The 25,024-nt window shown below is 46.3% G+C and overlaps 1 protein-coding gene across 1 annotated transcript in view; it reads left to right on the top strand.

The window, feature by feature from the left end:
* Positions 1 to 1,620: 1,620 nt before the first annotated feature.
* LOC118079835 (unconventional myosin-XVB) overlaps positions 1,621 to 25,024 on the top strand; it is a 53,383-nt gene continuing 29,979 nt past the window's right edge. Inside the window, exons 1-21 of the mRNA XM_060271842.1 lie at positions 1,621 to 1,920; positions 4,684 to 4,738; positions 7,704 to 7,761; positions 8,674 to 8,804; positions 9,876 to 9,971; positions 13,204 to 13,439; positions 13,530 to 13,708; positions 14,126 to 14,198; positions 14,745 to 14,942; positions 15,045 to 15,139; positions 15,383 to 15,486; positions 15,723 to 15,804; positions 17,403 to 17,516; positions 18,028 to 18,128; positions 18,569 to 18,749; positions 18,795 to 18,931; positions 19,896 to 19,992; positions 21,260 to 21,367; positions 21,637 to 21,760; positions 22,739 to 22,820; positions 23,419 to 23,641. Coding sequence (XP_060127825.1) covers positions 4,736 to 4,738; positions 7,704 to 7,761; positions 8,674 to 8,804; positions 9,876 to 9,971; positions 13,204 to 13,439; positions 13,530 to 13,708; positions 14,126 to 14,198; positions 14,745 to 14,942; positions 15,045 to 15,139; positions 15,383 to 15,486; positions 15,723 to 15,804; positions 17,403 to 17,516; positions 18,028 to 18,128; positions 18,569 to 18,749; positions 18,795 to 18,931; positions 19,896 to 19,992; positions 21,260 to 21,367; positions 21,637 to 21,760; positions 22,739 to 22,820; positions 23,419 to 23,641 — 2,422 coding nt within the window. The 5' untranslated portion in view covers positions 1,621 to 1,920; positions 4,684 to 4,735. The remainder of the gene's footprint in view (positions 1,921 to 4,683; positions 4,739 to 7,703; positions 7,762 to 8,673; positions 8,805 to 9,875; positions 9,972 to 13,203; positions 13,440 to 13,529; positions 13,709 to 14,125; positions 14,199 to 14,744; positions 14,943 to 15,044; positions 15,140 to 15,382; positions 15,487 to 15,722; positions 15,805 to 17,402; positions 17,517 to 18,027; positions 18,129 to 18,568; positions 18,750 to 18,794; positions 18,932 to 19,895; positions 19,993 to 21,259; positions 21,368 to 21,636; positions 21,761 to 22,738; positions 22,821 to 23,418; positions 23,642 to 25,024) is intronic.

Here is a 25,024-nt window from a genome sequence, read left to right as displayed (position 1 = left end):
TTGGATACGTGTTTGAAAAAAACCTTCCCTTTGATTAGGTTATTTGGAACCTTTTGTTTGTTGTACATGCCCCAGGTGAATGGAGATGGAAGTGGCCAATGTGAATGTGGTAATATATGCCTACCCACAATGTCACTGAGCGTGTGTGGATACACCTCCCCACCAGAGCTGCCTACATCTGTTGCAAGGGAGCAGGTGGCACTGAACTTCTTGGGCTTGCTGATCAGAAGGTCGGAGGTTCGAATCCCTGTGACGGGGTGAGCTCCCGTTGCTCTGTCCCAGCTCCTCCCAACCTAGCAGTTCGAAAGCACACCAGTGCAGGTAGATAAATAGGTACCGCTGCGACAAGAAGGTAAACAGCGTTTCCGTGCACTCTGGCTTCTCTCACGGTGTTCTCTTGCGCCAGAAGCGGTTTAGTCCTGCTGCCCACTTGACCCGGAAAGCTGTCTTTGGACAAACGCCTGCTCTCTCAGCCTGCAAAGCGAGATGAGTGCCACACCCCATGGTCACCTTTGACTGGTCTTAACTGTCCAGTGGTCCTTTACCTTTACATCTTTTGTAAAATGGACTCACTACGAGGTAATGCAGCGTGGATCTGCAATGAGCTTTTGTTTTTGGAATGAAGCCACTTTCTCAGTGATGATTTTTAGGGAAGAAAAATATGAAATAGGCATAGATTGTGTGAGGGCTACATAGAAAATACAAGTACAGTCATACTTTGGTTGTCGAACGGAATCTATTCCAGAAGTCCGTTCAACTTCCGAAAAAGTTCACTGACCAAGGCGTGGCTTCTGATTGGCTGCAGGAGCTTCCTGCACTCAATTGGAAGCCGTGGAAGCTGCATCAGACGTTCAGCCTCCCAAAAACATTCACAAACCAGAACACTTATTTCCGGGTTTGCAGCATTCAGGAGCCAAAACAGACGAGTACCAAGGCATTCGACAACCAAGGTACAACTGTACTCTGTATCCATTGATTCTAAAATAAAATGCTAAGTGTGTACAGCCACTGCACTTTCTTTATCTTAGAAAGTAAGAGGCATTATCACACTCCAGGCAAGAGCAGGGCCAGTGAAGATTGTGGTTTGGGAAGGGACTTGGGAGAGTCTTAAGGGCTTTATAGAAAGGCCTGAGGACCATATTCAGTGTCTCAGCCTGAGGTTCTCCACTCCTGATTGTAAATGAGACTGGTCAGGTGTCTGACATGCAAAGCACAGGCAACCTTATCTCCAGGAACTACGGAGAACCCTGGCTTATTCAAATGTGATGCAATTGATATGGGGAAAGGTACAAGGTCAACATGAGAAACTCTGACACATCTTTCCACCTGTTCTCCGGGACTCCCAGATAAGCAGAGAACATCCTGGTGTACCATCCAACACTACTGGCTAAATTGCTTTTTGACTCGCCCTGAGAAAAGAAAGCTCAGGGGGCCAAAAGCCACGGCTAGGATTGCCTCTGAAAGTACCAGGAAAATGGCCGCCAGATGTGTGATGCTAAGTCCTGGGAGGCTCTGTGATATGCATACACTTAAGGCTTCCTGCTGTTCTGCCTGAGTTGGGCATGTGCTGTGCACCTGTGCTTCCCAGGTGCACCTGAATAGTTCCCGGCTCTTCTTTCCTAAGAACCACAACAAAGCTGTGCTTTGGCTTCATCATTCCTGCTTTCAGTGTTTACTTTATGAATACACTCGGCACTTAGGAAAGAAAACGCAACAGTGTAAGGTCTCAAAGTTCACTGTTGAGACTTGCAGAACCTCCCTCTCCTTGTCATTCCGCACTGGGAGGACTTTAGCCCTCTTCAGCCTTAACCGGGGCTGTGCCCCCTTATAGCTCCTTTTAGCTGTTCACTGGCAACAGCCACACAACTGCGCTCATTGGGGAGGAAGAGAAAGGATACTCCATAGATCACGGAAGAGCAGGCAAGTGCCATTGTACAGGGCTCAGCAAATGTTTCATTTACATATGGGAAAGACAAAGCCAGATAGGAGATTATGATTCTGCCACTCTATATGTCGCCCTGGGGAGAAACACTCAGCTGTGAACCTTCCAGGGCTGGTTTAAAATTGCATTCTCCAGCAGCTGGAAGGACAGGGGGAGAGGTGATTAAAATTTCCAAGCACAGTACTGTATATTTTTGCTGGGAGCAGTTGTATAGGACGTTTGTAATGTTAAATGCTAATGTAGCTTAGAGTTAAACAACTGGGACTAAATAGCATTGTATAGGGAATTCCATTACCCTCTCCCTTTCCATGCTGTTAAAACTTCCTGAAGCATCTGATTTTAGCCACAGTTGGAGACAGTATACTGGATTTGATGAACCATGGGTACAGGGCCCACCTGAAAATAAAGCTGTGTGTGTCCTACCAAGGACGTTGCTATAAAGTCATTGGTTCATATTCTGGTTAAAAATCTGTGGATAATTGTATTGCAGGCATAAAAGAGTTACCGTATTTTGCCGTGCATAAGACAGTGTTTTTTTGCTAAAAACAAATTGGGGGTCGTCTTATACATGGATGGTGAATGCACAGGGGTGAAAGAAAACACTACTTACATTCCCGTGGCTGCTGTGAACAAGCTGCCGGAACCGCCAGAGCCACTGTCCCTCCTGGGTGCCAGGCTTGGGTGATCTCTCAAAAAACACTCAACAACTTTGGCCGATCTTAGTTCCTGGTGGGGCATGCTACCCCAGGTTGCTACGCCAGTGCCAGTGCTTTGAATATTTACTAAAATATCAAAGTTGTTCTGTTTGATGTTTAAAATATTGATTTCTTAATTTTGGGTTCAAAAAAAATGGGGTCATCTTATACCTGGGGGGTGTCTTATACACGGGAAAATACGGTATCTCCTGCCCTGACATTACAATAGTGATGATGTGGTGTGTGCAGGGTACCGATTGTAGCGAGGGGTTTAACAGGGTTACAAGAACGGTCTGGGGAACAAACCAGAAAGGAGGGCAAAGTGAAAGAATGTTAAAGAGCTCAGCCTGCCTTGGCTTCCAGAGATGGGAGTTGCTATACCCTTCAGTGAGGGTACCCAGTGTGGTGCCCTCTAGATATTCTGAGCTACGACTCCCTTTATCCCTGATTGTTCACCATGCTGGCTTGGGCTAAAAACATCTGGAGGATGCCATATTGGCTACAGCTGCTGCTCTACAGTAGGGAGATTTGCATAATCTAGATCAGGCATCCCCAAACTGTGGCCCTCCAGATGTTTTGGCCTACAACTCCCATGATCCCTACCTAAGAGGACCAGTGGTCAGGGATGATGGGAATTGTAGTCCAAAACATCTGGAAGGCCGAAGTTTGGGGATGCCTGATCTAGATCAGGCACCCCGAAACTTCGGCCCTCCAGATGTTTTGGACTACAGTTCCCATCATCCCTGACCACTGGTCCTGTTAGCTAGGGATCATGGGAGTTGTAGGCCAAAACATCTGGAGGGCACACAGTTTGGGGATGCCTGGTCTAGATTGGCGAGAGAATTCAGATCCCCCTGTCATAAGGAGAACATAAGAAGGGCCTGTTGGATCAAGCCAATTGTGGTGCATCTAGTAGTGCAGTACCCTGTTTTTACAGTGGCCAACCAGATGCCTATGGAAAGCCCCAAAAAGAAGGACATGAGAGACGGGTGCCACAGCACTCTGCTCATCTGTGATTCCCATCAGCTGGTATTCAGGAGCATACTTTTCTAACCTTGCCCCTCCGTATCATGTCTCCTCTTACCTTTTCATTTAAACTAAAAAGGCCAACCTTTCCTCATCGAGGAGTTACACCACCCCTTTGATGATTTTTCTGAACCGTCTCCAGCTATACAATATCCATTTTCAGGTGACTAGAACCGCACACAGTACCCCAAGTGTGGTTGCAGCATACATTTGCATAATATCAATACAATACGTGGCAATTTTATTTTAAATTCCTTCCATTAGCATGGAATTTACCTTGCCTCGCTCGGGTTCATCTTCATCAAGCTATTAGGTACGACACACACACACACCCCAGGTCGCATTCCTGGTCAATCATCTCCACTTCAGACCCCTTTTACCCTTGTTTTCATGGAATTGCATTTCCCGTTTTGCTGCCCATTCGTTCAGTTCAGAGAGATAATAATAATAATAATAATAATAATAATAACAATAATAACAATAATAACAATAATAATAAAATTTATTATTTATACCCCGCCCATCTGGCTTTCCCCAGCCACTATGGGCGGCTTCCAACAGAAATATTAAAATACACTAATTTCTTAAAGATTAAAAGCTTCCCTAAACAGGGCTGCCTTCAGATGTCCTCTAAAAGTCTGGTAGTTGTTTTTCTCTTTGACATCTGGTAGGAGGGCATTCCACAGGGCAGGTGCCACTACCGAGAAGGCCCTCTGCCTGGTTCCCTGTAACTTGGCCTCTCGCAGCGAGGGAACCGCCAGAAGGCCCTCGGCACTGGACCTTAGTGTCCGGGCAGAGCCTTTTTGTTTTAACCAGCCCAAACAATTTAGTATCATCGGCAAACTTGACTACCTCACTGCTCACCCCAAACTCTTAAATCATTTACGAACAAGCTAAAAAGCACAGCCCCTAGCAGCAATCCTTGGGTAATGCTGAATTTTCTTTTGCACAAACAATATATTGTCAGTGAACACACCTTGCAAGCATGCATGATTTTTTTTTATCCTGTCCCGATTACAGAGGAACGAGTCACTGGGCAAAGGTGCCGAGGAACATAGGAGGTGTCTCAAAAATGGTATGTCAATAAAATACAGAGTATAATCTGGCAAAGCCTGATACACATTGGCAAAACCAAAGCTTGTTTCAGAGTTTCATGCTGACACCCCCGGTTTGCATGGGGAAGAACTACCATTCACTTCAATGGGAGATGTTTTCCCCTATGTCAATCTCCAGGATGGAGGCCTCAGACCAGATCGAGACCATAGTGGGGTGAGGTCCTCACATAAGGCCACTAAGGATGAGGTCTAATTCCAACACTGCAGGCTGAAAGTGTGTGATTTAAAAATTGCATGTTCTTAAGGACACGGTTACAGAGCTGACATATTGTCTAGTTTAACCCTTGGTGTCTGAGCTGTGTCAGAGATAGTGTTGGCTGCAGGTTGCCCTGTGCTGTGTCGACTTTCTTGAAATTGGTGCCTGCAATTATAAGATGGATCATGCAGTTACAGTGCCGATACACTAATGCCAAAATATATAGGTGTTTAAGGTGCTGCACGACTCTTTGTGCTTAGTCTGTCCCTCATAGCTGCCAAGTTATCCCTTTTTTAAAGGGATTTTCCCTTATGCTGAATAGGCTTCCTCGCGAGAAAAGGGAAAACTTGGCAGCTATGCTGTCCCTACCAAAGACTGTCTGTCTATCCCTCTGGAATACTGGCACAGCTGTGTGTGTACAGATTTAGCAAGCACAAAGCACAGTTATTTGATGTCCATGCATGCCCAGGTTCTGGCAACGCCCTAATACCCTGAGCATTTGGGCAGATACAAATTGAAAATTCTGGCGTTTCTCTCGCAGTTAATAGGGCCCTGCCACAAAAGTCAACATGGCAAAGCAACCTTCTCCAGGTGGCAGCAGAACTCTGGAAGGGAGGGTAGATGAGGGCAGAGATTGGGGTCTGAATGCTGCAAGAAGACTTCTTAAAACGTTGGCCCTATTGTTGGGGTGTGTGTGCTATTTGAGCTCCACTTTAGGCAGCAAAACCTCTTGGCATTGCCAAGCTCTGGTATTGTCAGGTGACTTTAATCAATGATCTTTCCACTCTGTGGTGATTGATTTAGTGTGATTGTTAATCATTGGTTTAAAGTGATTCACATGATGTCACTCAAGGTAGTGCTTTTGTTAAGGCAATTATCACATTTTGTTGATGCCCATTACATGAAACCTGTGGCACATGAGATGCAACTTCTGCCAGATGCATATGCCTGTTTGTTTTGAAGGTCAGCATTTTAGTAGATATGCTTTTTACATTGTTTTAATCCCACAGATAGCTTCATAGCTAAAAACATATGAAAGCTTGTTGTTTAAAAATTATGTGTGTGTTTTATCTGTATTCATTTTGGGTTTTTTTTATGAGCCCCCTTGAGTCCTGGTTTCAGAGAAAAGGTGGAGTATAAACAAACAAATAATCTTGTCACTGAGAGTGATTCCACTTGGCAGGTTTTTGAGGACCCCCCCCCCAAAATGTGTTATGCTGCTGTTGCCAAACAGCTGCCATGTTTCACTCCAGCCACTTGCTGTGTTGGACTGATGCATTAATTTAGTCATTCTTCTGAGCAATCTTTATGTAGTTCATAAAAGAGAGACACCATGAAAGTGAGATTATGGAATTTGTTTGCAACTTTATGGTGTTAACAGCATGTATTAACATCGTAGATGTACATCGATCTTTGCTGACCCTTTCCTTTCCCCCTAATCTGACGTGTGAACACCTTTTGTAATGCCTCTGCTATTTTATGCAACTGCAAGGAATAGGAAGGTGGACCAGGGATGATTGCAAGGACACACAGAAGCAGACTGGGAACTGCAATGATAGGGTTAATTGAAATCTGGGTGGAAGGTATGGCTATGCTAGAGATTTCTGGGATGTGTTCTTTGCAAAAAATCTCTGCCATAATGGGGCAATTGATACCCTATTAGCATTGGCCCTGTGTTGGTTAAGCTGTCAGAATAGTTCACTGGGTGAGTAGTTAGATGAGTAATTACAAAAAAAGGGCTCATATGTTCTTCAGGAGGCCTTCCTGTGACAATTTATTAAAAGGTAATTAAAATCTTGGTTTTTCCATTAAAATCTTATCTTTACATTGTAAAGAACATGTCAAACTTACTGGCACTGAATGTTGTAATGGGCAATAGTTGGGGAGATGTGTAAAATGTGTGCAGAGGTAAGGGTGCCATCTGTGTAGAACCTTTACTGTACGTTCTTGAATTTGATCAGATGCTGTAGCGATTGTAGGTTTGCTTCCCAAACTTCATCTTCAAATTCTTTATTCAAATCCGTTTCCCATACTTATTTTGAGGCCTGACATATCCCCTCAATCTATATCTAGCAAGACCGAGCAGGTAGCAGAGACTATGCCTTTGTTAAGCCCCTTTCATTGATGAGGCATCACTGTCCGGGTATTATTTTTTGCAAATATAGTTGCCACTCGGGTCACGATGGGTCATCACACTGTCTTTCTTTATCACACAACTCTGCACCCCACATCACTAATCAGCCGTTAACTGCATGGGAAGTGTTTGAAAATCACATGTTTGGATTTTGTCACACACGCACACCGGCAGGTGCAGTCCTTTGTACATAGAACCTGGTATGTCTTTTCCCGCTTTTCTTTTCCTTAAAGGTGAATTCATACACCAATGCATAAGTATTAAATATGTAAGTTTTTATCAGGTGGAAACAACTATCTTCTGCTTTTAATAACAACGCTTTGGGTGTGCTCAGTGAAGCACCCTGTTGTTTCATTCTAACTGCATGACTTTTGTACCTGGCCCTGGATTCTAGATCTTGGGGTTCTGGGGGCGGGGAGGAGCTCATACAAGTCTACCCACCCACTTACCCTAGTTTATTAAGTTGTTTATGGAAGGGATAGATTGCTGTTGTATTCTTTCTTTAAAAAACAAATGCTAATTTTTAAAAGGGGGAAAAGTTATTCAATCAAACAATCAATCAATAAACCATCCCTTCGATTCTTTTCCTCTGTAGGATGTTCGACGGCTGGAAATCCCTGCTGAGCTTGCTGCCCTACTGCGTTTGGCTGAAGGTGAGCAGAGAGCCTTCAAAGTCCATACCATTGACATGTGTTATGCCAGGCATCCCCAAACTTCGGCCCTCCAGATGTTTTTGACTACAATTCCCATCTTCCCCGACCACTGGTCCTGTTAGCTAGGGATCATGGGAGTTGTAGGCCAAAACATCTTGAGGGCCGCAGTTTGGGGATGCCTGTGTTATGCTTTACAGTAGAACTGAAATAACACCCCCCTCTTGTAAACTTACATTGGGTGTCCTTACATAATGTCCTGCTGCTTGTGGGCTTCCCAGTGGCATCCGGTTGGTTCCTCTTGGAACAAAATGCTGGCCTGGATAGGTCTTTGGTCTGATCTAGCAGGGCTCTTTGTATAAATATTGTTCCGGCAGTTTGGTTGCTTAAGTAATCACTAGCCAGGAATGTTTGATTTCAATATTAGATATTGACAGACAGTGCTTGACAATTTGTGGTCGCTAATACATGCAGTGGTCTTCCAGGCTTCCACCCTTTGGGGAGATATTTTTGCCATTGATTTGTTTGCCGAAGGACTTGAGTATCTGCCATGGAACCACTGCTTGTCACAAAGGATTCTGGGCATGAACACTGCCGGGCCTCACCATGAACCTTTGTGAACTGAGAATGTGCTAGTCTAGAACCCACCCACCCAGCATTTGCTTCTGGCTATCTGGTTGGCCACTGTTAGAACAGGATGCTGGATAGGCCATTGACCTGATACAGCAGGCAAGCAGGCACTTCTTATGTTCTCTCCCCCACCCCCACCCCGTAGCTACAATTGTGGTTATTGCTTTCGCTTAGTGTTGTTTGGACAACCAAAAAAATCCCTGTTGATCTCAGTAGCCACATAAAAGAAGCAAGGGTGTGCCTCACCAACTGAGCTAATATTATTAGTATTTTCCTGTTTTGCAGGTCACCACCATGCCCAAATTAACCAGGTCACAGAAGTCTCCCCTCCGGAAGTTAAAGCAAAGGCTGATCTCTCTCTGCCTCCTGACATCAATAGCTTTCCATTCTCTGCGTTCATAAGGTCGCATTTCCAGGTAGGAGGTTGTCTCGGAAAGTTGTAGTTCTCTAGAAAAGCCAGTGGCCATCACTGTCTCTTCCACTCACTTCATAGAATGTTAAGAGTTGGAAAGGACTTGGGATGCCATCTAGTCCAATCCTAGGTGCAGAATGTAACTACAGCACCCATGGCTGTCTAGCCTCTGCTTAAGTGCCTTAAGGAAAGGAGAGCCTGCCATATTTCAAGGCAGTCTAATTCATTGTCAAACAGTTCTCAATTCTGTTTTATTTCCCTGTAGTAAAAGTCCATCTATTTGATGGGCATCATATGTGTGTTTTGTGGGAAGAAAGGCTCTAGATCAGTGTTTCCTAAACACTGGGTCTCCAGCTGTTTTTCGGAGTAAAGGGACCCCTGACCATTAGGTCCAGTCGTGACCGACTCTGGGGTTGCGGCACTCATCTCGCGTTATTGGCCGAGGGAGCTGGCCTACAGCTTCTAGGTCATGTGGCCAGCATGACAGAGCCGCTTCTGGCGAACCAGAGCAGCACAAGGAAACGCCGTTTACCTTCCCGCTGCAGCAGTACCTATTTATCTACTTGCACTTTGACGTGCTTTCGAACTGCTAGGTTGGCAGGAGCTGGGACCGAGCAACGGGAGCTCACCCTGTCGAGGGGATTCGAACTGCCAACCTTCTGATCGGCAAGCCCTAGGCTCTGTGGTTTAACCCACAGCGCCACCCGCGTCCCGTTTTTTTGGAGTAGACCTCCCATTATCCCCAACTAGCAAGATCAGCGGTCAGGAATGATGAGAATTGTAGTCCAAAAGCAGCTGGAGACCCAGTGTTTGGGAAACACTGATCTAGGTCTTTCCTCCTTGCACCTGTAGCCCCCCAGTCCACTGGGCTTCTTCACCCTTCCTCTTTACTTTGGCTGTCAACTCTGCTGCTGCCACATGGGAGAAGTGATTGGGGGAAAACAAAAGGCCCTTTGCTTTGCCCTACCTGAACAGTGGTGGCTCTGAGAGCGATGCACATTGCAGTGTGTTCACTTTGCTTAACATTAGTAATGCTGCTTATGAACTCAGCACTTCTGTTCCTCGTCCATTGTAGGAAGAGGGTTTCCCTGTCCTTGGGCAGCCCCTGCAACAGCCTTTGACCAGACTGGATGGTGAGCAGAGGCAAAGTGCTCTGCAGCTCAACAAAGTGGTAAGGAAAAGGAAAAAAATGAGCAAGCAGCTAAGTAGCTAGGCCTCGCTGGAGACAGGAGACGGTCCCGTTTCCCCACTCAAAGTTAAAGGTGCTTTGAAGGAGGGGATCACCGTCCATGGTGTGTACAGCCATACTGATTTCCCTCCGGTGAACAAGTTTTGCAAAGTTTTAGTATGGCTTCGGAAGCCTGCCAAATCAATCTGACCCAGACACAAAGATGACCTGGTGCATGCTTGGCTGGGGGTTGGGGTGGGGGGTTGTGTTTCTACACTGTGGTGCTTCCAGTCGGGGGCTTAATTGCCAATGGGTTGTTCTGATATCACATAGGAGTAGTTGACAGCTTTTTCATATGGGGGGCTGAGAGATGCCAAGAAAACTCCTCCACAACTCAGAGAGCTTCCTTTGCATTTGTGTAACTTACTGGGAAATCCAAAACAGGAAAACGCTGAGCAATTGAGAAAAGAGGGGAGAAAGGGACTGTACCTGAGGCCCACCCCACCTTTGTTCTCCATTCAACAGAAGCTCTGGGAGATTAAATGGAGACACAGGCTTGGGTATCACTTTTTCTGGAGATGGGGGTGGGAAACTTTTGGGGGGGGCCTGTCAAGGCTCCCATTCTCTTAGGGGTCCCATTTAGTTAGGGGTCACATGCCAGATATGGATTAGGCCAGAGCCACCCCACACTCCTTGGCTGAATACTATACACATTCTGAGCCTGTTTTCCCCCTCAAAGCATTCTGTAGTTTACTAAGGGTTGCTAGGAATTGTAACTCTGTGCGAGGAGTAAACTACAGTGCCCAAAATACATTGCAGGGTGGGGTGTGTGTGTGGAATGAGCTTTCCATGCATCGTAAAGGTGCAGTGTTTATGCAGCCTTTCTCTCTTAAGATCATCGCCCCACATTCGTTCTCTGTCCCCCCCCCCCTCTGTCACACACATGACAGAGAGAGAAGGGAGACACCAAGTCGAATACCGAAGCATTTTTGCTGTAAATGCAAGGTAGCAGAATGGGTGCTCCTAGACAGGCGCAATCTTTCCCTCCCACATACACGAAGGACCCCATACTGGGAGTGGCCAGGAGAAGTGTTTGGGGCCTCCCCCTGCTCTGCTTCCTCCTCGCACTTCCACCTGCAGGATGTTGCTATTGAGAGGCAACAAACGAAAAACTGCAAAGTGAGGGTTGCGGCACTGCTCCTTTCTCAGACCCTGTAAAGGGGAGAAGAATGTAGACTTGGCACTTGGAGCATCTCTGGGTGGTGGCAGGGAGGCGAAAGGGAGGTGGCAAATTATTAACCAAATGTCGCAGGTAGATATCTGGAGTAAGGTGTCTTGCTCCCACAGGCATTGTGGCTTTGTTGATGGACCTTTGCCCCCTCTCACACAAAGATACACAGCCTATCCCCTCCCCACTAACCCCACTAGGGCCACCTGTGCACTCCCCTTCTCCCCCACCCCAGGCCACACCGTTGCCATGCACAACAGTGGAGTTGACGGCATCGGCTTCACAACGAAAGGATGTAAGCTGCTTGCCAGCCTTCCCTATTTCTCACTCTGTGTGCAGAGTCACTGGTGTAAAGGAGTGGGGAAACAGAGGGGGTGAGATGTCCCCAAAACTCAGAGGAAAAGAATGAGCCTATTTCTCCCTCTGCCCTCCAGTCTCTCTGGCTTCCTCCTGCACACTCTCGCCTCTCTCCTGCTTTCACAATGTTCTGTGTCTTCCCTCTCGAATCCTCTTGTCGGGAAGACCGCCGAGCGATTAATATGTTACTTGATGTCTGTTAGCGTGCAGTTGCTCAGGACTTGCAACTCTTATGTTCGGAATCGTTCGGAAGCCTTTGTGTTGGGAAGGCAGAAGCAGGAAGTGACCACAACTGACCGCATGTTTTGCAAATCAGTTCTGGTAACTGGCTTTAGACGGAGGATGCACACTGCCTTCCAGTTAGTCCTTAACGGTCCACCAGTTTCCATTCTTATTTATAGGTTCTGAGAACTGGAAGGGACTGAGCAGTAGGTGGATCATTTTTGTGGCTTTCCTGTGATCACGAAGAGAAGCTTTTCTTAGGGAGGAGGCTGAGGGGGGACCAGGGCTATGGAGAAAAGAAAAAGTTTGACTTATACAATGTGTATGTACTACTAAACCCCTTCACGCATTGCTACTTATTTAACAATTCTTGAAGGAAGGCGCTTTTCTTTTTAATTAATCATCTATGGGAAGATAGTGGCTTTTAAGTAACTCTTTTTTTAACAGGGTTTCGTCGTAATAAGAAAAAAAAAGAAAACCACCATTTAATCCGGCTTTCACATTGTGTGTATCTGCACCATACATTTAAAGCACATGACTTCCCCCCAAGAATCCTGAGAAATGTAGTTTCTCCTTGCAAAGCTATAATTCCTCTTAACAAACCACAGTTCCCAGGGATCTTTGGGGAAAAGAAATGTGCATTGAATGAGTTCTAAATGTATGGCGTGGAATGAGAAAGGACGAGGGCAGACTAACACTCAGGGTCCAAGCAACTGAACAAGAATTCCTCCACTCTTAGCCTGGACATATTGAGGGGCTTTCCTGCATGATGGGCAAAATGTTCCCCCAGCATGTACCGGTAGCTCAGCAGCAGTGGAGCACATGGAGGCTGAGTGCAATCTAGATCTCGTGCGTATTTTTTGCCCCTGAAAAGCACAGATTGAGAAACTAGTTTTGTTCCCAAAATAAATGCTCATTGCGCATTGATTCTGCATTACACTACAATGTGTCCATTTGAAAACAGTTGTAGGTGGTCCTAGAAACTGGAGGTGCGTCCACATTGTGACATTGTGGGTTGGGATATCCCAAGATCACATTCGCCGCTCCCTCCTCCATTCACCTGGGGCATGTGCAGGGATGATAACCTAATCAAGGGGAGGGTTTCCAAATGCAGATCAAGTAACCACCCCACCCCCTTGTTTAGGGCTGAATCTAGACTCAATCTAGACTGAAAGCAGGATGTTGAAGATGAAGATGAATGACTCCATATTTTTTTTAAACACTACATTTTTGTGTGTGCAGCAAAAGCAAAGTAATCTGCTTTGGGCACAGTTCTGCTGCAAGAGCCAACTGCCTCTGTTCCTACCTGCCATTGAAAAGCAATGGTTCTCCAAGAAGGTGATGAATGTGGGAAATACATGGCGGCTTGATCTTATCGCTTGAGGCCTGCTGCCTGACTCGATCACACCTTTACTGGTTCCCTTACAGATCCTGCGGTTCATCAATGACAAGGACCTTCAGGACTGGCAAGAAAAGCTCCTGGGGAACTATATAGCAAGTCGAGGGCTGGCCAGCCTCTCCCTGCGCAATGAGCTGTTGAGCCAGGTAGCCAGTCAGATGTGGAAGAACCCAGACCTGGAGCAAGGCCAACGAGGTTGTGTGTTGATGGCTGCCCTCCTGGGCACTTTTGCCCCTTCTCCAGCTCTGGAGAAGCCCCTGCTGAAGTAAGAAAAAGACTCCACACTCCCACTTTTTAAAACACCACTCATAAAATGGAGCCGTTTATGGAAGGATTCTGCTCTTTTGGCTTACAGGTTTGTGTCTGACCATGGTCTGGACGGATATAACGGTGTTTGCCAGCGTAAACTCCTGATGTCAATGAAGCAGATGGAAAGCGATCCAGAAGTGTCCCGTAGCTTTCCTCCCACCCAGCTGGAGTGGACTGCCAATCAGAGGAAAGGCAAGATGGTGTTGGATGTTTACACCTACAAAGGTAATAGCGAACACTTAGCGTACTCACAAGGGCAGAATATGCCACCCTGTGTTGGAAGCCACAGCCCTTGTGGCACCAACTTAAGCCAGACTCTGGGAAGGAGGTACAAGGCCCTCCCACCTCCTTCCCAAACCCCAGTAAGCGCTTGGCCAGCTTTAGGAGCGAGGCAGGAGGACTATAGGACCCTTTTGGAGCCCTACACCTCTTCCTGAAGCAGGGCAAGCGCTTTTGAGAAGGTACCCTCCTTGGCTATGCGCTTGATGCGACTGCACCACTCACACTGCCTAAATCCGCCCTTGATACTCATCGGAATTGTTGGGAACAAATAGTATTTCCGGACTGGGCCCTCCTTGATGTTGCAGTTTGCAGTTGTAAGGCTTTATTTTAGTATTCTGTCTTGTTTTTTTTCTGGCTTAGAGGAGAGGCTTTCAGCTGAAGTGGAGTCCTGGACAACAGGAGAGCAATATGCAGGCTGGATCCTGAGTTCAAGGTACACGCAGAAGCAAAAGGAGTAGGTTTTGATCTGACAGTTTCTGTTGTCAGAGCAATTGAACTTTGAGGTCAGCAAAGGCTCAGGCTGTTATCAGCGTGTTCTGCAGCAGCATGAGAAGGGCTCTTTGGGTAAATAATTATGTAAGGACCAACCCCAGGCGGTGTTATTACTTCCTCATCCCAGGCTGTTGGAGTTTGCCTTTAGTCATAAAAATGCATGCTTGAGCTCCCACCCTCCCCCCTTTTTTATTATTGCTGGAAATCCATTTCACGCTTTGGAGAAGTCAGACTGTCTTTGGAGAGAGGAGTGGTATTCATGGGCCTGAGTTCAGCTCTTTGTCTCCAAAGAGCAGCGGCCTCACCCCAACCTCATGTGCCCTCCAAGTGTTTTGGAACGCAATTCTCATCATCCCCAGCCAGCATGGGCAAAAGCAGACGGCTTTTGTTTTCCCCTCTCTGCCCCACACCTTCTTTCTCACCTTGTCTTCTGCCCCCCTGCACTTCCTCTCTATGTCACAATGTCCCCTCCTTCTGCTGATTTCAGGGGCCTGGATACAGTACCTCGCGGCTGGTCTGTGTCCATGTTCACAGGCAAGGCGTGGCAGGATTTGCCAGGTTGTGACTTTGTGCTGGATCTCATTGGAGAAATAGAGGAAGGCAACTGGCCCTCTGAATCCTCCCCTGACTATCCTATAACCCCGGAGTGGGATGAGAGCTATTCCCATCAGAGCTCTTCAGATAGGTAAGTGACCTCCTTCCTTGCCACTTGTCCCCAGCTACAGCCTCGATCGTATTCCCATAAACATCTGCTTCTGTGACCTCACTAGCTTTCCCCCCCTGGCAGGATGCCCTTGGACATCCCCCCTGCACCAGGCATTCGGGCACCTTCATTCCCCCCACCCTCCCTGCCTCCAAACTTTGACAACATCGCTCATCCAGGTGAGCCCCAATCTCAGGGCAGCGATTGTCCTAAATTCAAAGGCGGCTGGACACCACCAAGGAGTGTGTGAACCTGAGTCTCTGGTTTCCAGGCCTTGAAGCAATGTGGGCTCTGTGTGTGTTCAGTGAGTGTGGGAGACTTAAAGAGAAAATGCTGAGGCTGTGGAATTAGCATGGGGAAGCACAAATGGTGCTAAGAGAGTAGGGAGGAGCTTGCCCTGATTTGTTTCCATCCCCCAACAGAGTCGAGCCCCAGAGGTAGCTCAAGATCCACTGGAGGGCTGGATCACTTTGTGGACGGTCTCTTCATGCCTCTGCTGCATCATGGGACCAGGAGTCAGACGCCAGTAAGTCTGCTCATTTCTCATCTGTTCAGTTGTTTGGTGCTCCTTTTCTCGCGCACTGTCCTTCCAACAAGTCTGCCTTTCTGTTTCATTTGTTAGCATTTAGATCTGTAGTGACCATTCATGTAATTCATAGTGAATTACTACCCTGTCCTACGTTCAGCTGTCTGATCTCAAAGACCAAATGAGGTAGATAAGCTGTGTACTAAGTGTTGGCCTCTCTCTTGCTTCTCCTGCAGGATATGGAGAGTGAAGGGAATCTGACCGGACGCATGAAAGGAGGTGGAAAAATTGGGCCCACTCACCATGGAGCCTTCTCAGGTGCGACTCAAGCGGGAAAGATCCAGCATTTGTACATTATGGGAAAGGGAGCTCAGGGTTTTAGTCCTTCGGGGATGGCGGCTGTTCTTTTAGCAAGCATTAAGCTATACATGATCTAAGACAGGGATAGGCAACCTAAGGCCCAGGGGCCGGATGCGGCCCAATCACCTTCTCAATCCGGCCTGTGGACGGTCCAAGAATCAGCGTGTTTTTACATGAGTAGGATGTGTCCTTTTATTTAAAATGCACCTCTAGGTTATTTGTGGGGCCTGCCTCGTGTTTTTACAAGAGTAGAATGTGTGCTTTTATTTAAAATGCATCTCTGGGTTATTTGTGGGGCATAGGAATCCCCCCCCAAAAAATATAGCCAGGCCAAGCACATGGTCTGAGGGATGGTGGACTGGCCCACGGCTGAAAAAGGTTGCTGACCCCTGATCTAAGATGTGTGTGGAATTATGCTTGTAAACATGGCACACACTTCATGCTGTTGGGTGTGAATAATGAGATTCTAGACATGCACACTTTGGACATGTGTAAGCCCTAGGAAGTTCAAGGGTTTGAAATTCTGTCAGGCCTACAAGATCAGGCAGGGACCTGCTTCCACAACCTGCAAAGGTTGCCGTACCCAGAATTCCCAGCAGCACCCTCACTTTGGGGCCAACTACGCCAAGGTTATATCAGTGCAACTCCAAGGAGATATAAATGTTTTCAGGGTTTTGCCGTGAATGTCGTCCCCCCCCCCAAAAGCATTTGGGTCCTCCATTTTCTCCATGCCATCATATTTTTATGTGTGGTGAAATAATTGCCTTCCTTAGAGCCAAATGGTAGTAGGCTCCTACTCTGTGGTGGTATTGGCTGCCTAAAGACTAGGGAGAAATTTGGCTTTGTTCATGTTTTAATGCAAACCTGCTTAATTCACACTTCCTGAAACGATATGAAATGACTTCCTGAAACCAAAATCTGTACTTTTCTGACCTTTGGAATGTTGTCCCCCAACAAGACAGTGTCCAGAAATGTGTTCATTAGGGGTGAGGGTGCATTGCAAAAAAAAAAAGCATATATTAATTAAAGTAACATACAAAAATGCATTATTTTAGGGGATGTTACATGCAATGGTGTGCCTGGCAGGAGAGATAGGAGGCGGAGAGATACACACGAAAATGTTGACTTTCCATGATGACTTAAGAAAAAAAACTGATATGAAAATGTGATTGAAAAAATGGAGAAACTAAAAGAAGGATGTTGCATTTTGGGCAGGAATTTAAAATTCCTCTTTGCCGCTCTCTTCTAGCCTTCCCAGCCTTCTCTAGTTTATTCAAGGGGTTTGTACGTCTCTTGTGGTGGTTTGTGTGCATTGCGTACAGTGGTGTTTGCTTGCTTGTTCTGACTTGGGAAGATACTTAGTGGGGCACCCCAAGGATGGAGCCAGCAGCCTCTAGGTTTGCTCCAAAGGTATGGAGTGTGTGAAGATTAGTAGTTAATGGAAACTTGGGGGGCTCACAGTGCACGTGAGCAGGACCATCAGTAAGTTTGGCTGTTTGACTTGGTGGTAACTTTCACACGAGACACAGCAAGCCAGCCTTTCCTTCTTCCATTAGGCTATTCAGGAATGATGAGCATGCCGTCTTACCAACCCATGCCCGTCATGGGCGGCATGATGCCAGCCACCATGCCAATGATGCCAACGCTTGGTGGAATGGGAACAATGCCAGGTAAGAATAATGCAGAAAATGTGGCAAGGGTCAGAACAGGTTGAAATGCAGGAGATTTTGAGGTGGGGGGGGGGAGGCTGTCATTCATCCTTTGCACAGTAGAGCACTGTGCCACTTTTCTTACTGTCTAAACTGGCTTGCTAAAACTGGCTGAGAAAAAAAATGTGCAAGTTTTTTAAAAAAGTCTTCCTGCCTCAATGCGTTACAAATGACGTAAAAGCATGTGGAATGTACTCTGCAACTTGACACTGTACTTCTGTGTCAGTCATGCTTTAACAACAGGTTTCCAAGCTTTTTTGGATTCACTGAATATAGTAAATATAGTATTGGAAAGAGGAGAGTTAGTATGGAATTGCGTTGAATTTTGCAGTCCTGTCCCCTGATAATATTATCCCCATCGGGGAGGAAGAGCCTCTGGTTGCTGTGCATTCAACAGGGAGTAACCACATACTGTGTGTATCTCAGACTTTAGCTTTATGAGCCTTCATAGATGTCTCTTTCTTACACTCAGCTATGGCTATGCCTCAGCCTCAGCCCATTATGCCATCAATGGATCCAAACCAGATAGCTGCACAGCAACAAGCCTTCATCAACCAGCAGGCCTTGCTTATGGTAAGTGAAAGGGTTTAGAACAATGGGCGATGAGCAAGTGGGTACAAGGAGCTTTGAAAACACAACTATGCTGTTGCCTTTTGCCATGAATCATGTCTCACTTGCCTGCTTGCCAGTGTTTATTATGCACCACAAGTGTCCGGTTGTTAGGTTTTTAATTCTTCTTTCAAATGTTGTTTTTGTGTTCCTAACTGTTTTTAATTATTTTATGTATAAATCGCCTTGGGATGGCATTTTAGAAGTCAGTTAATAAATTAACTGTAATAACAAACAAACAAACAAACAAACAAACAAACAAACATATAAGTGGTCTCAGTAGCTTCATCCCTTCTCTTTCCTCCAATATATATCTACTAGTCTCAAAATCCACAGGGTCGAAAGCCTGAAACTGTCAAGTTGGTCAGGCCAAGGCTCCTGAAAAATTGGATTTCATGTTTCAGGCTCAGCAGATGACTCTTCAAGCCATGACAATCTCCCAGCAGCAGCAGCAAAAGGAGCAACAGCGCCAGCAAAAAGACAGGTCTCCTGAGCTTTCAAGGCCAAGACGAACATCACCACAGAGGAGGTCACTTGAGCTTTCAAGGCCAAGTCGAGCATCAGAACAGGAGCGATCGCCTGAATCTTCAAGGCCGAGGCGAGTGTCGCCACGGGAACGGTCACCAGAACCTTCAAGGCCAAGACGAGCATCTCCTCCTCCACATCTGCCAGCTCCAACTGCTAAACCCAAGAGCCTCAAAAGCGCCACCAAGCAAGATGCATCAGTGCCTGACCTACAAGAATATCCATCTCCACCACCAGCACCGGTACTGGGGTGTCCAGCAAGTATTCCTCTGTAGAATTGCCCGCACAACTTCTGCACCATACCATGGTTTCTGCAAAACCACAAACCTTAAAGCATTGGTCTTCCAGATGTTGCTGATTTGCAACTCCCGTCAGCCCCAGCAAGCAAGGCTAGTTGCCTGGGGTGATGAGAGTTGTAGTTCAGCAACATCAGGGAGTTGTAATTCGGCAACAAAGGTTCCCCACAGCTGACTTTAAAGGGAGAAAGAACTGAACTCTGGTCACACTGCTTTATGATTTTACACTCCGCTATTAACTTGTTCCTGCCAACCTAGCAGTTCGAAAGCACATCAAAATGCAAGTAGATAAATAGCAACCGCTACAGCGGGAAGGTAAACGGCATTTCCATGTGCTGCTCTGGTTTGCCAGAAGCAGCTTTGTCATGCTGGCCACATGACCTGGAAGCTATACGCCGGCTCCCTCGGCCAATAACGCGAGATGAGCGCGCAACCCCAGAGTCGGTCACGACTGGACCTAATGGTCAGGGGTCCCTTTACCTTTATTAACTTGTTAGAACTCAGACCTGATTCTCACAAACAGCATATAATGTGGTAAACCTGTGTCCAAGTAGGGGCTCACATGTCTGAATGCTACTCAATACAAAAGAAAGGTTCCCTTTATATAGAAAAGACGTCAAGGTGAAAGCTAAAATGCTTTCCCTGACATCTAGTTTTGTTGGGTTTTTCTTTTTTTAAAAAAAAAACCTTAATGGGGAAGCCTTTAGTCATGTGAGCTCCCACCTGCAGCTTCCAGCATTAAAGCCCAGGCACGGGTTTCTTAAAAACTAGGTTTGAGTTGGGCATGACTGAGCTGCCACAAAATGCTATATATGGGGTGGGGAGATGGCTCCTCATTTTTTTCAGACATCCCTGACTGGGCTCAGTCAGTGAGGCCTAACTGAGGAACATACTGGGTTATGTCTTCTAGATCACCCTCCTCCACGGAAACCAGTCCTCAGACATCAGAGAGGACCCCATCTCTCGAGAGTCGTTCCAGAAGAAAGTTGAGTTCTTCCAGAAAATGGGTGAGCCACATCATGCTGTTGCTCTGGGCTTCATCCCAGATGGGGGCATCATTCCATTTTTACACATCAGTATGTTTTCATGCTCCACACTAATACAAATTACTACAATTATTAACTGCTTTGTGGTACTAATTCATTCCTGAGGAAAGTGCCAGTGTTTTGTAAGAACCCGAGTGCATTCCTGGGGAATAAACATTCTTTTGAGTTCTGCCAAGGAAACGATAGGTGAATGGGAGGCAAGGTGAGGACCTCTATTGACAGGTCAGTTTTGTGCTTCTATGGTTCAACTGTTTGGGTTGAGGAGGAAAATGCCCCTCTTGGTAAATAATAATAATAAGTAAGTAAGTAAGTAAGTAAGTAAGTAAATTATTATTTCTACCCCGCCCATCTGTGCAGCTCCCAACAGAATAATAATAATAATAATAATAATAATAATAATAATAATGTGATAAAACACCAGACATTAAAAACTTCCCTGAACAAGCCTAATAGGAACATTTCTTCACCACCATCTTTAGCAGCCTTCCTCAACCTTGTGCCCTGTGGATATTGTCCCATCTGCCCCAGCCAGCATGGCCAAAGTCAGGGAGGATGGGAGCTATAGTCCAAAACACCTGTGAACACCAGATTAAGGAAGGTTGATCTATATCCGTGTGTATTTTACTAAACTCTCACCTTGTCCAATAGCCATCTAAGTATGACACGTTTTTATGTCTCTTCTGTTGTGCTTGTGGCACACTATCACTGCAAATAAAGAAATACAGTCGTACCTTGGTTTTGGAACAGCTTAGTTTCCCAACATTTTGGCTCCTGAACGGCGCAAACCCAAAAGTGGGTGTTCCGGTTTGCGAACGTTCTTTTGGAACCCGAACGTCCGATGGGGCTTCTGGTTGGCTGCAGGCGCTTTCTGCAGCCAATCAGAAGCTGTGCTTTGGTTTCCAAATGTTTTGGAAGTAGAACAGTCTTCCAGAACGGATTCTGTTCGACTTCCAAGGTCTGACTGTAAAAAAAAAACATTAAAGGAGGATGCACAGTCAGCTTAGGGAGAAGGGGTGTTGCTTGGGAACATCCTATGGCCCAGGCAGAGAAGCCAGGAGGGGCTCATTGAGTCCCCAGGCCTGATGTAAGCTGATCTGCTAGTATGGGGCTGAGCTACAAGTTCCTTCCAACCAACAGTTGCTTGTGTTTGGTATTCTAACTGGACTGATGTTGCCAGACCAGACTTAAGAAATTGTTGATACTTGATTGCCCCTGCTTCTCTACACAGGGCAGCAGAAAAGTCATGTGAAGGAAGCAACTCCTTCTCCAAAAAGGTGGACACCTCCAAGTAAACCACCATCAGATGACCAAGAGACTAGCCCACAACCAAATTCAGGTAAGTTCTGGTCATGAATATAGTTTCCGCACAGCCTTTTTATTCCTTGCTGGCTGCCTCACTTGCCCATTCTAGCTTCAGTAACAGAGACGGAATGCAGCTAAATAAGGAAGTAGCAAAATACTTATGCATGAGATTGGGAAGGCTCTAAGTAGAAAAAGCTAGCCAGGGGTAGAGAAGTGTGTAAGGAAGAAACAAGACCAAATCATTTTGCTTACAGTATTTAGAAAACAAGCGCACACACCTTTTCTCTTAATCCTCTGCTGCAGGTTCGCCGCACTCTACGCAGACAGAAAATGACCAACATTCTCAACCAACCCAGGAGATACGGAGCATCATCAAAACTCACAAGGCTCAGCCTGTCCCACCACCAAAACCCATCACCCCATTTAGGTGAGGAATGGACCTTGGCTTGGTCACCAGGAATTAGAACTCCTTTTAGATATTTGTGCCTGCAGAAGCTTCCATGGCTGCCCCCATGCCAATCAAAGAACATCTAAAGGTTTGATAGGTTGCCACAATGTTGGGCTTGTCCACATGTGATGCCAACCGTTGTTAACATTATCCTTAGTTTATGAAGCTTGGTTAAAGAGGAAGTATGCTTGGATTAACCTTGGTTTGTTATGCTGCAGCTGAGTTTATTGGAGTTAATCTCAGTGCCACCCAGAGGCATGCGGTAAAAATTTTCGTAGAAGAACAGTTAGGGCCAGAGGAGCCAGCTTGCAGGGGCGATGGGGGAAGAGGATGTTGTGTGTGTGAGCATCATGCCCCCCTCCCTGTCGTAGCATTGCACCTCCCTCCCTAGAAGAGAAGAGTTTGGATTTGATATCCCTAAGCCAGGCAGAAGCTTCCCAGACTTTGGAAGGAGGCACCAGGCATTAATACTCTAATTTACCGTGAACATTTAGGAGACTATCCTAATTCCTCAAGTACACTGACCGCACACCATTGATGCCACCTTCTCCGTGACTCCAACTTGTTATCAAAGGCCCTTGTGGCACCCCTTCCCTGGCAATGCCTCACTGTGACAGTGGTATCACCAACTTGCTTGCTATTATTGGCTGGTTTGACAGACGCAATGGGCCCAGCCAGGCCAATGTGGTTAGCTGCTTCGCAGACCATGAACTTCCCAAGGGGCTGGATGTTGCCTGTACATGAACCATCTTGTCATAGCAACCCAACATGGGCAGAAGCCTCTAGCTGTTCTTTGGCCAACATGGGAGGAACGGCAGAGTTGCCCAGTTGCATTTGTAAGAGAATGTCTGAAGAAGGGTCTCTGAGGACAGGCATTTTGTTGACTTTTAGTGTTGGCCCATACAGCTAACTCACCAGAGCTGGTTTTAAGTTTTTCTTTTCCTATTTGACTTACAGAAATGTCTCTAAACCTTTCGCAAAGAAGAATGACCCAAAGGAGGAAGCTCTGGCAAAGCTGGGGATTGTGGGACACTCGCAGGTGAGTAATAACTTGTCACTTCCAGATGGTTTCCATTGTGACACACCTAGAAAAACCAATGTGGTCAGCGGCCAAAGTCCTGTTGGGATTCTCCAATTAGCTGTCACGGTGGCAATAAAAATGAGAGGATTACATGCTCCTTAGAGAGAAAAAGTAGGATACAAGTAGGACAAATAAAAAACAACAAATATATATACCAAGTGTGACTGGATATCAGAAGGCTCCAGACTTTTATCGATACAGACTTTCTGTACCACCATCACCCCTCTGTCTGCATCTCTGCTTTTGGAGCAGTCTCATGAGAGCCATCTGGTTGAAGCTTATTTGAGTTTTAGAAAGGTGATTGAAATGAGGAAAGTGTCACAATTTTCGTTAAGAACCACTAACTCTGATCCCGATGTCCTTAGAAGGCAAGCGACACCGATGCCTCTTGTCTCCTGCAGTTTACGAGATTACTGCCAGCAAGCTTTTTCTAAGTTAAATTAAGCAATTTGTTTGCTCTTCAGCCTTCCATGTTGCTACTCTAGGACTGCAGGTGTGACCCGTGGCCATGTTTAAAATGCTTCTCCTCCGCCTTGCTTTTTCTTTACGCAAACAGCTGTCCTCTTCATCACCGGAGAGGAGCCCCCAAGCATCTCCTCCTCCACTGCCACCACCTGGCAAGTTGTCCAGCTCCATCAAAGAAAAGCAGCTGCCCCTCATGAACCTATTTGCTCGGCCACCACCAACCTCCCCTCCTAACCCGGTGCTTCCTCCTCCCCCCCTGCAACCTCCACCACCCCTTCCTTTGGACTACGCTTCAGAAGAAACTGGCATGAGAGGTATGCGGAGGAGCTTAGATTCTGCAGCCTTGACTTTGTGATTAGTGAGTTGATCTTCTCATCCCCTGTGCCTGCTGATTATCTGTGGCTCATCTTTAGGGTGCAGAGCTATGTGCTCACTATCCATTCAAAGCACTGACTCCCGGTGGAGCTCAGGGTCAGATTTAAGGTGCTGGTTTTGACCTTTAAAGCCCTTCACGGCCTAGGACACTCGTACCTATGGGACCGCCTCTCCCAGTATGCCCCACGGAGGACCTTAAGGTCCATAAATAGCAACACCTTAGAGATCCCAGGCCCTAAGGAAGTCAGATTAGCCTCAACCAGAGCCCAGGGCCTTTTCAACATTGGCTCTGGCCTGGTGGAACACTCTGTCTCATGAGACAAGGGCCCTGCGGGATTTGATTTCTTTCCGCAGGGCCTGTAAGACAGAGTTGTTCCGCCTGGCCTTTGGCCTGGAATCAACTTGATCCCCTCCGCCTTTTTCTGATGAGGCTGCATTTTAATTTTAATGTTGTATTTAATCTTGTTTTAAAGCTGTATTTTAATTGTTTTGTGTTCGGTGTTAGCCGCCCTGAGCCCGGTCTTGGCTGGGGAGGGTGGGGTATAAATAAAAATTTATTATTATTATTTCCTGTCCTCAAAGAATCCCGGGCACTGTGGTTTTCTATTAAGGGTTGCTGGAAATCATAACTCTCTGAAGGTTAAACTGCAGTTCCCATAATTCTCTGGTGGAAAGGATGTGATTCGAATGTATTTTAAATGTATGTACAGTAGTGTGTACGCACCTTGGGGCAGCCTTCCCTGGGTCTGATGGGAGTTGCAGTCGAAGCATCCGCAGGGCCACCAGGTTGGGGAAGACTGGAATGGGCCACAATTCAAGGTGCTGGTCATTATCGATAAGAGGCCTGTTCGAAATAGCGTCTTCTTCCACATGTCTCTGCCAAAGCCCTTCTTTTCATCGCAACGACCGCCATTTTTATTATTGTGTGTATCATTATTCTTTATAAAACCCTTAATAAACATTATTATCCAAGGCCATTGTTTGAGTCTCTCGACACCTAAAGTTAGACAAGTGGAGACCAAGGAGAGTTTTCTCAATCCATAGTGCCCAACATATGAATCATCTTCCCCTGAGAAGCTGACATGACATCTACCTTGATATCTATTTGACATCAGGCAGTGGTTCTGGCTTGGACTTTTAGCTGGTCATAAATGTCTTCTTCAGGATATTGTTGACTTTGCTTACTCTGTGTCTTTAGCTTCTGTGTATTATTGTTTTATTCAGTTTCTTGTGTTCGTTTTTATTATTTTAAATCGTACACAGCCCGGGGAGCCTTGTAATATAGGGCAGTTTATAAAATCACCCAACCAGCAAAAACACTT

This window comes from Zootoca vivipara, chromosome 2 (assembly GCF_963506605.1).
Source record: "Zootoca vivipara chromosome 2, rZooViv1.1, whole genome shotgun sequence".
Lineage (NCBI taxonomy): Eukaryota > Metazoa > Chordata > Lepidosauria > Squamata > Lacertidae > Zootoca > Zootoca vivipara.
Note: the sequence above shows the minus strand (reverse complement) of the source record. Positions and strands in the feature narration are given on the sequence as shown.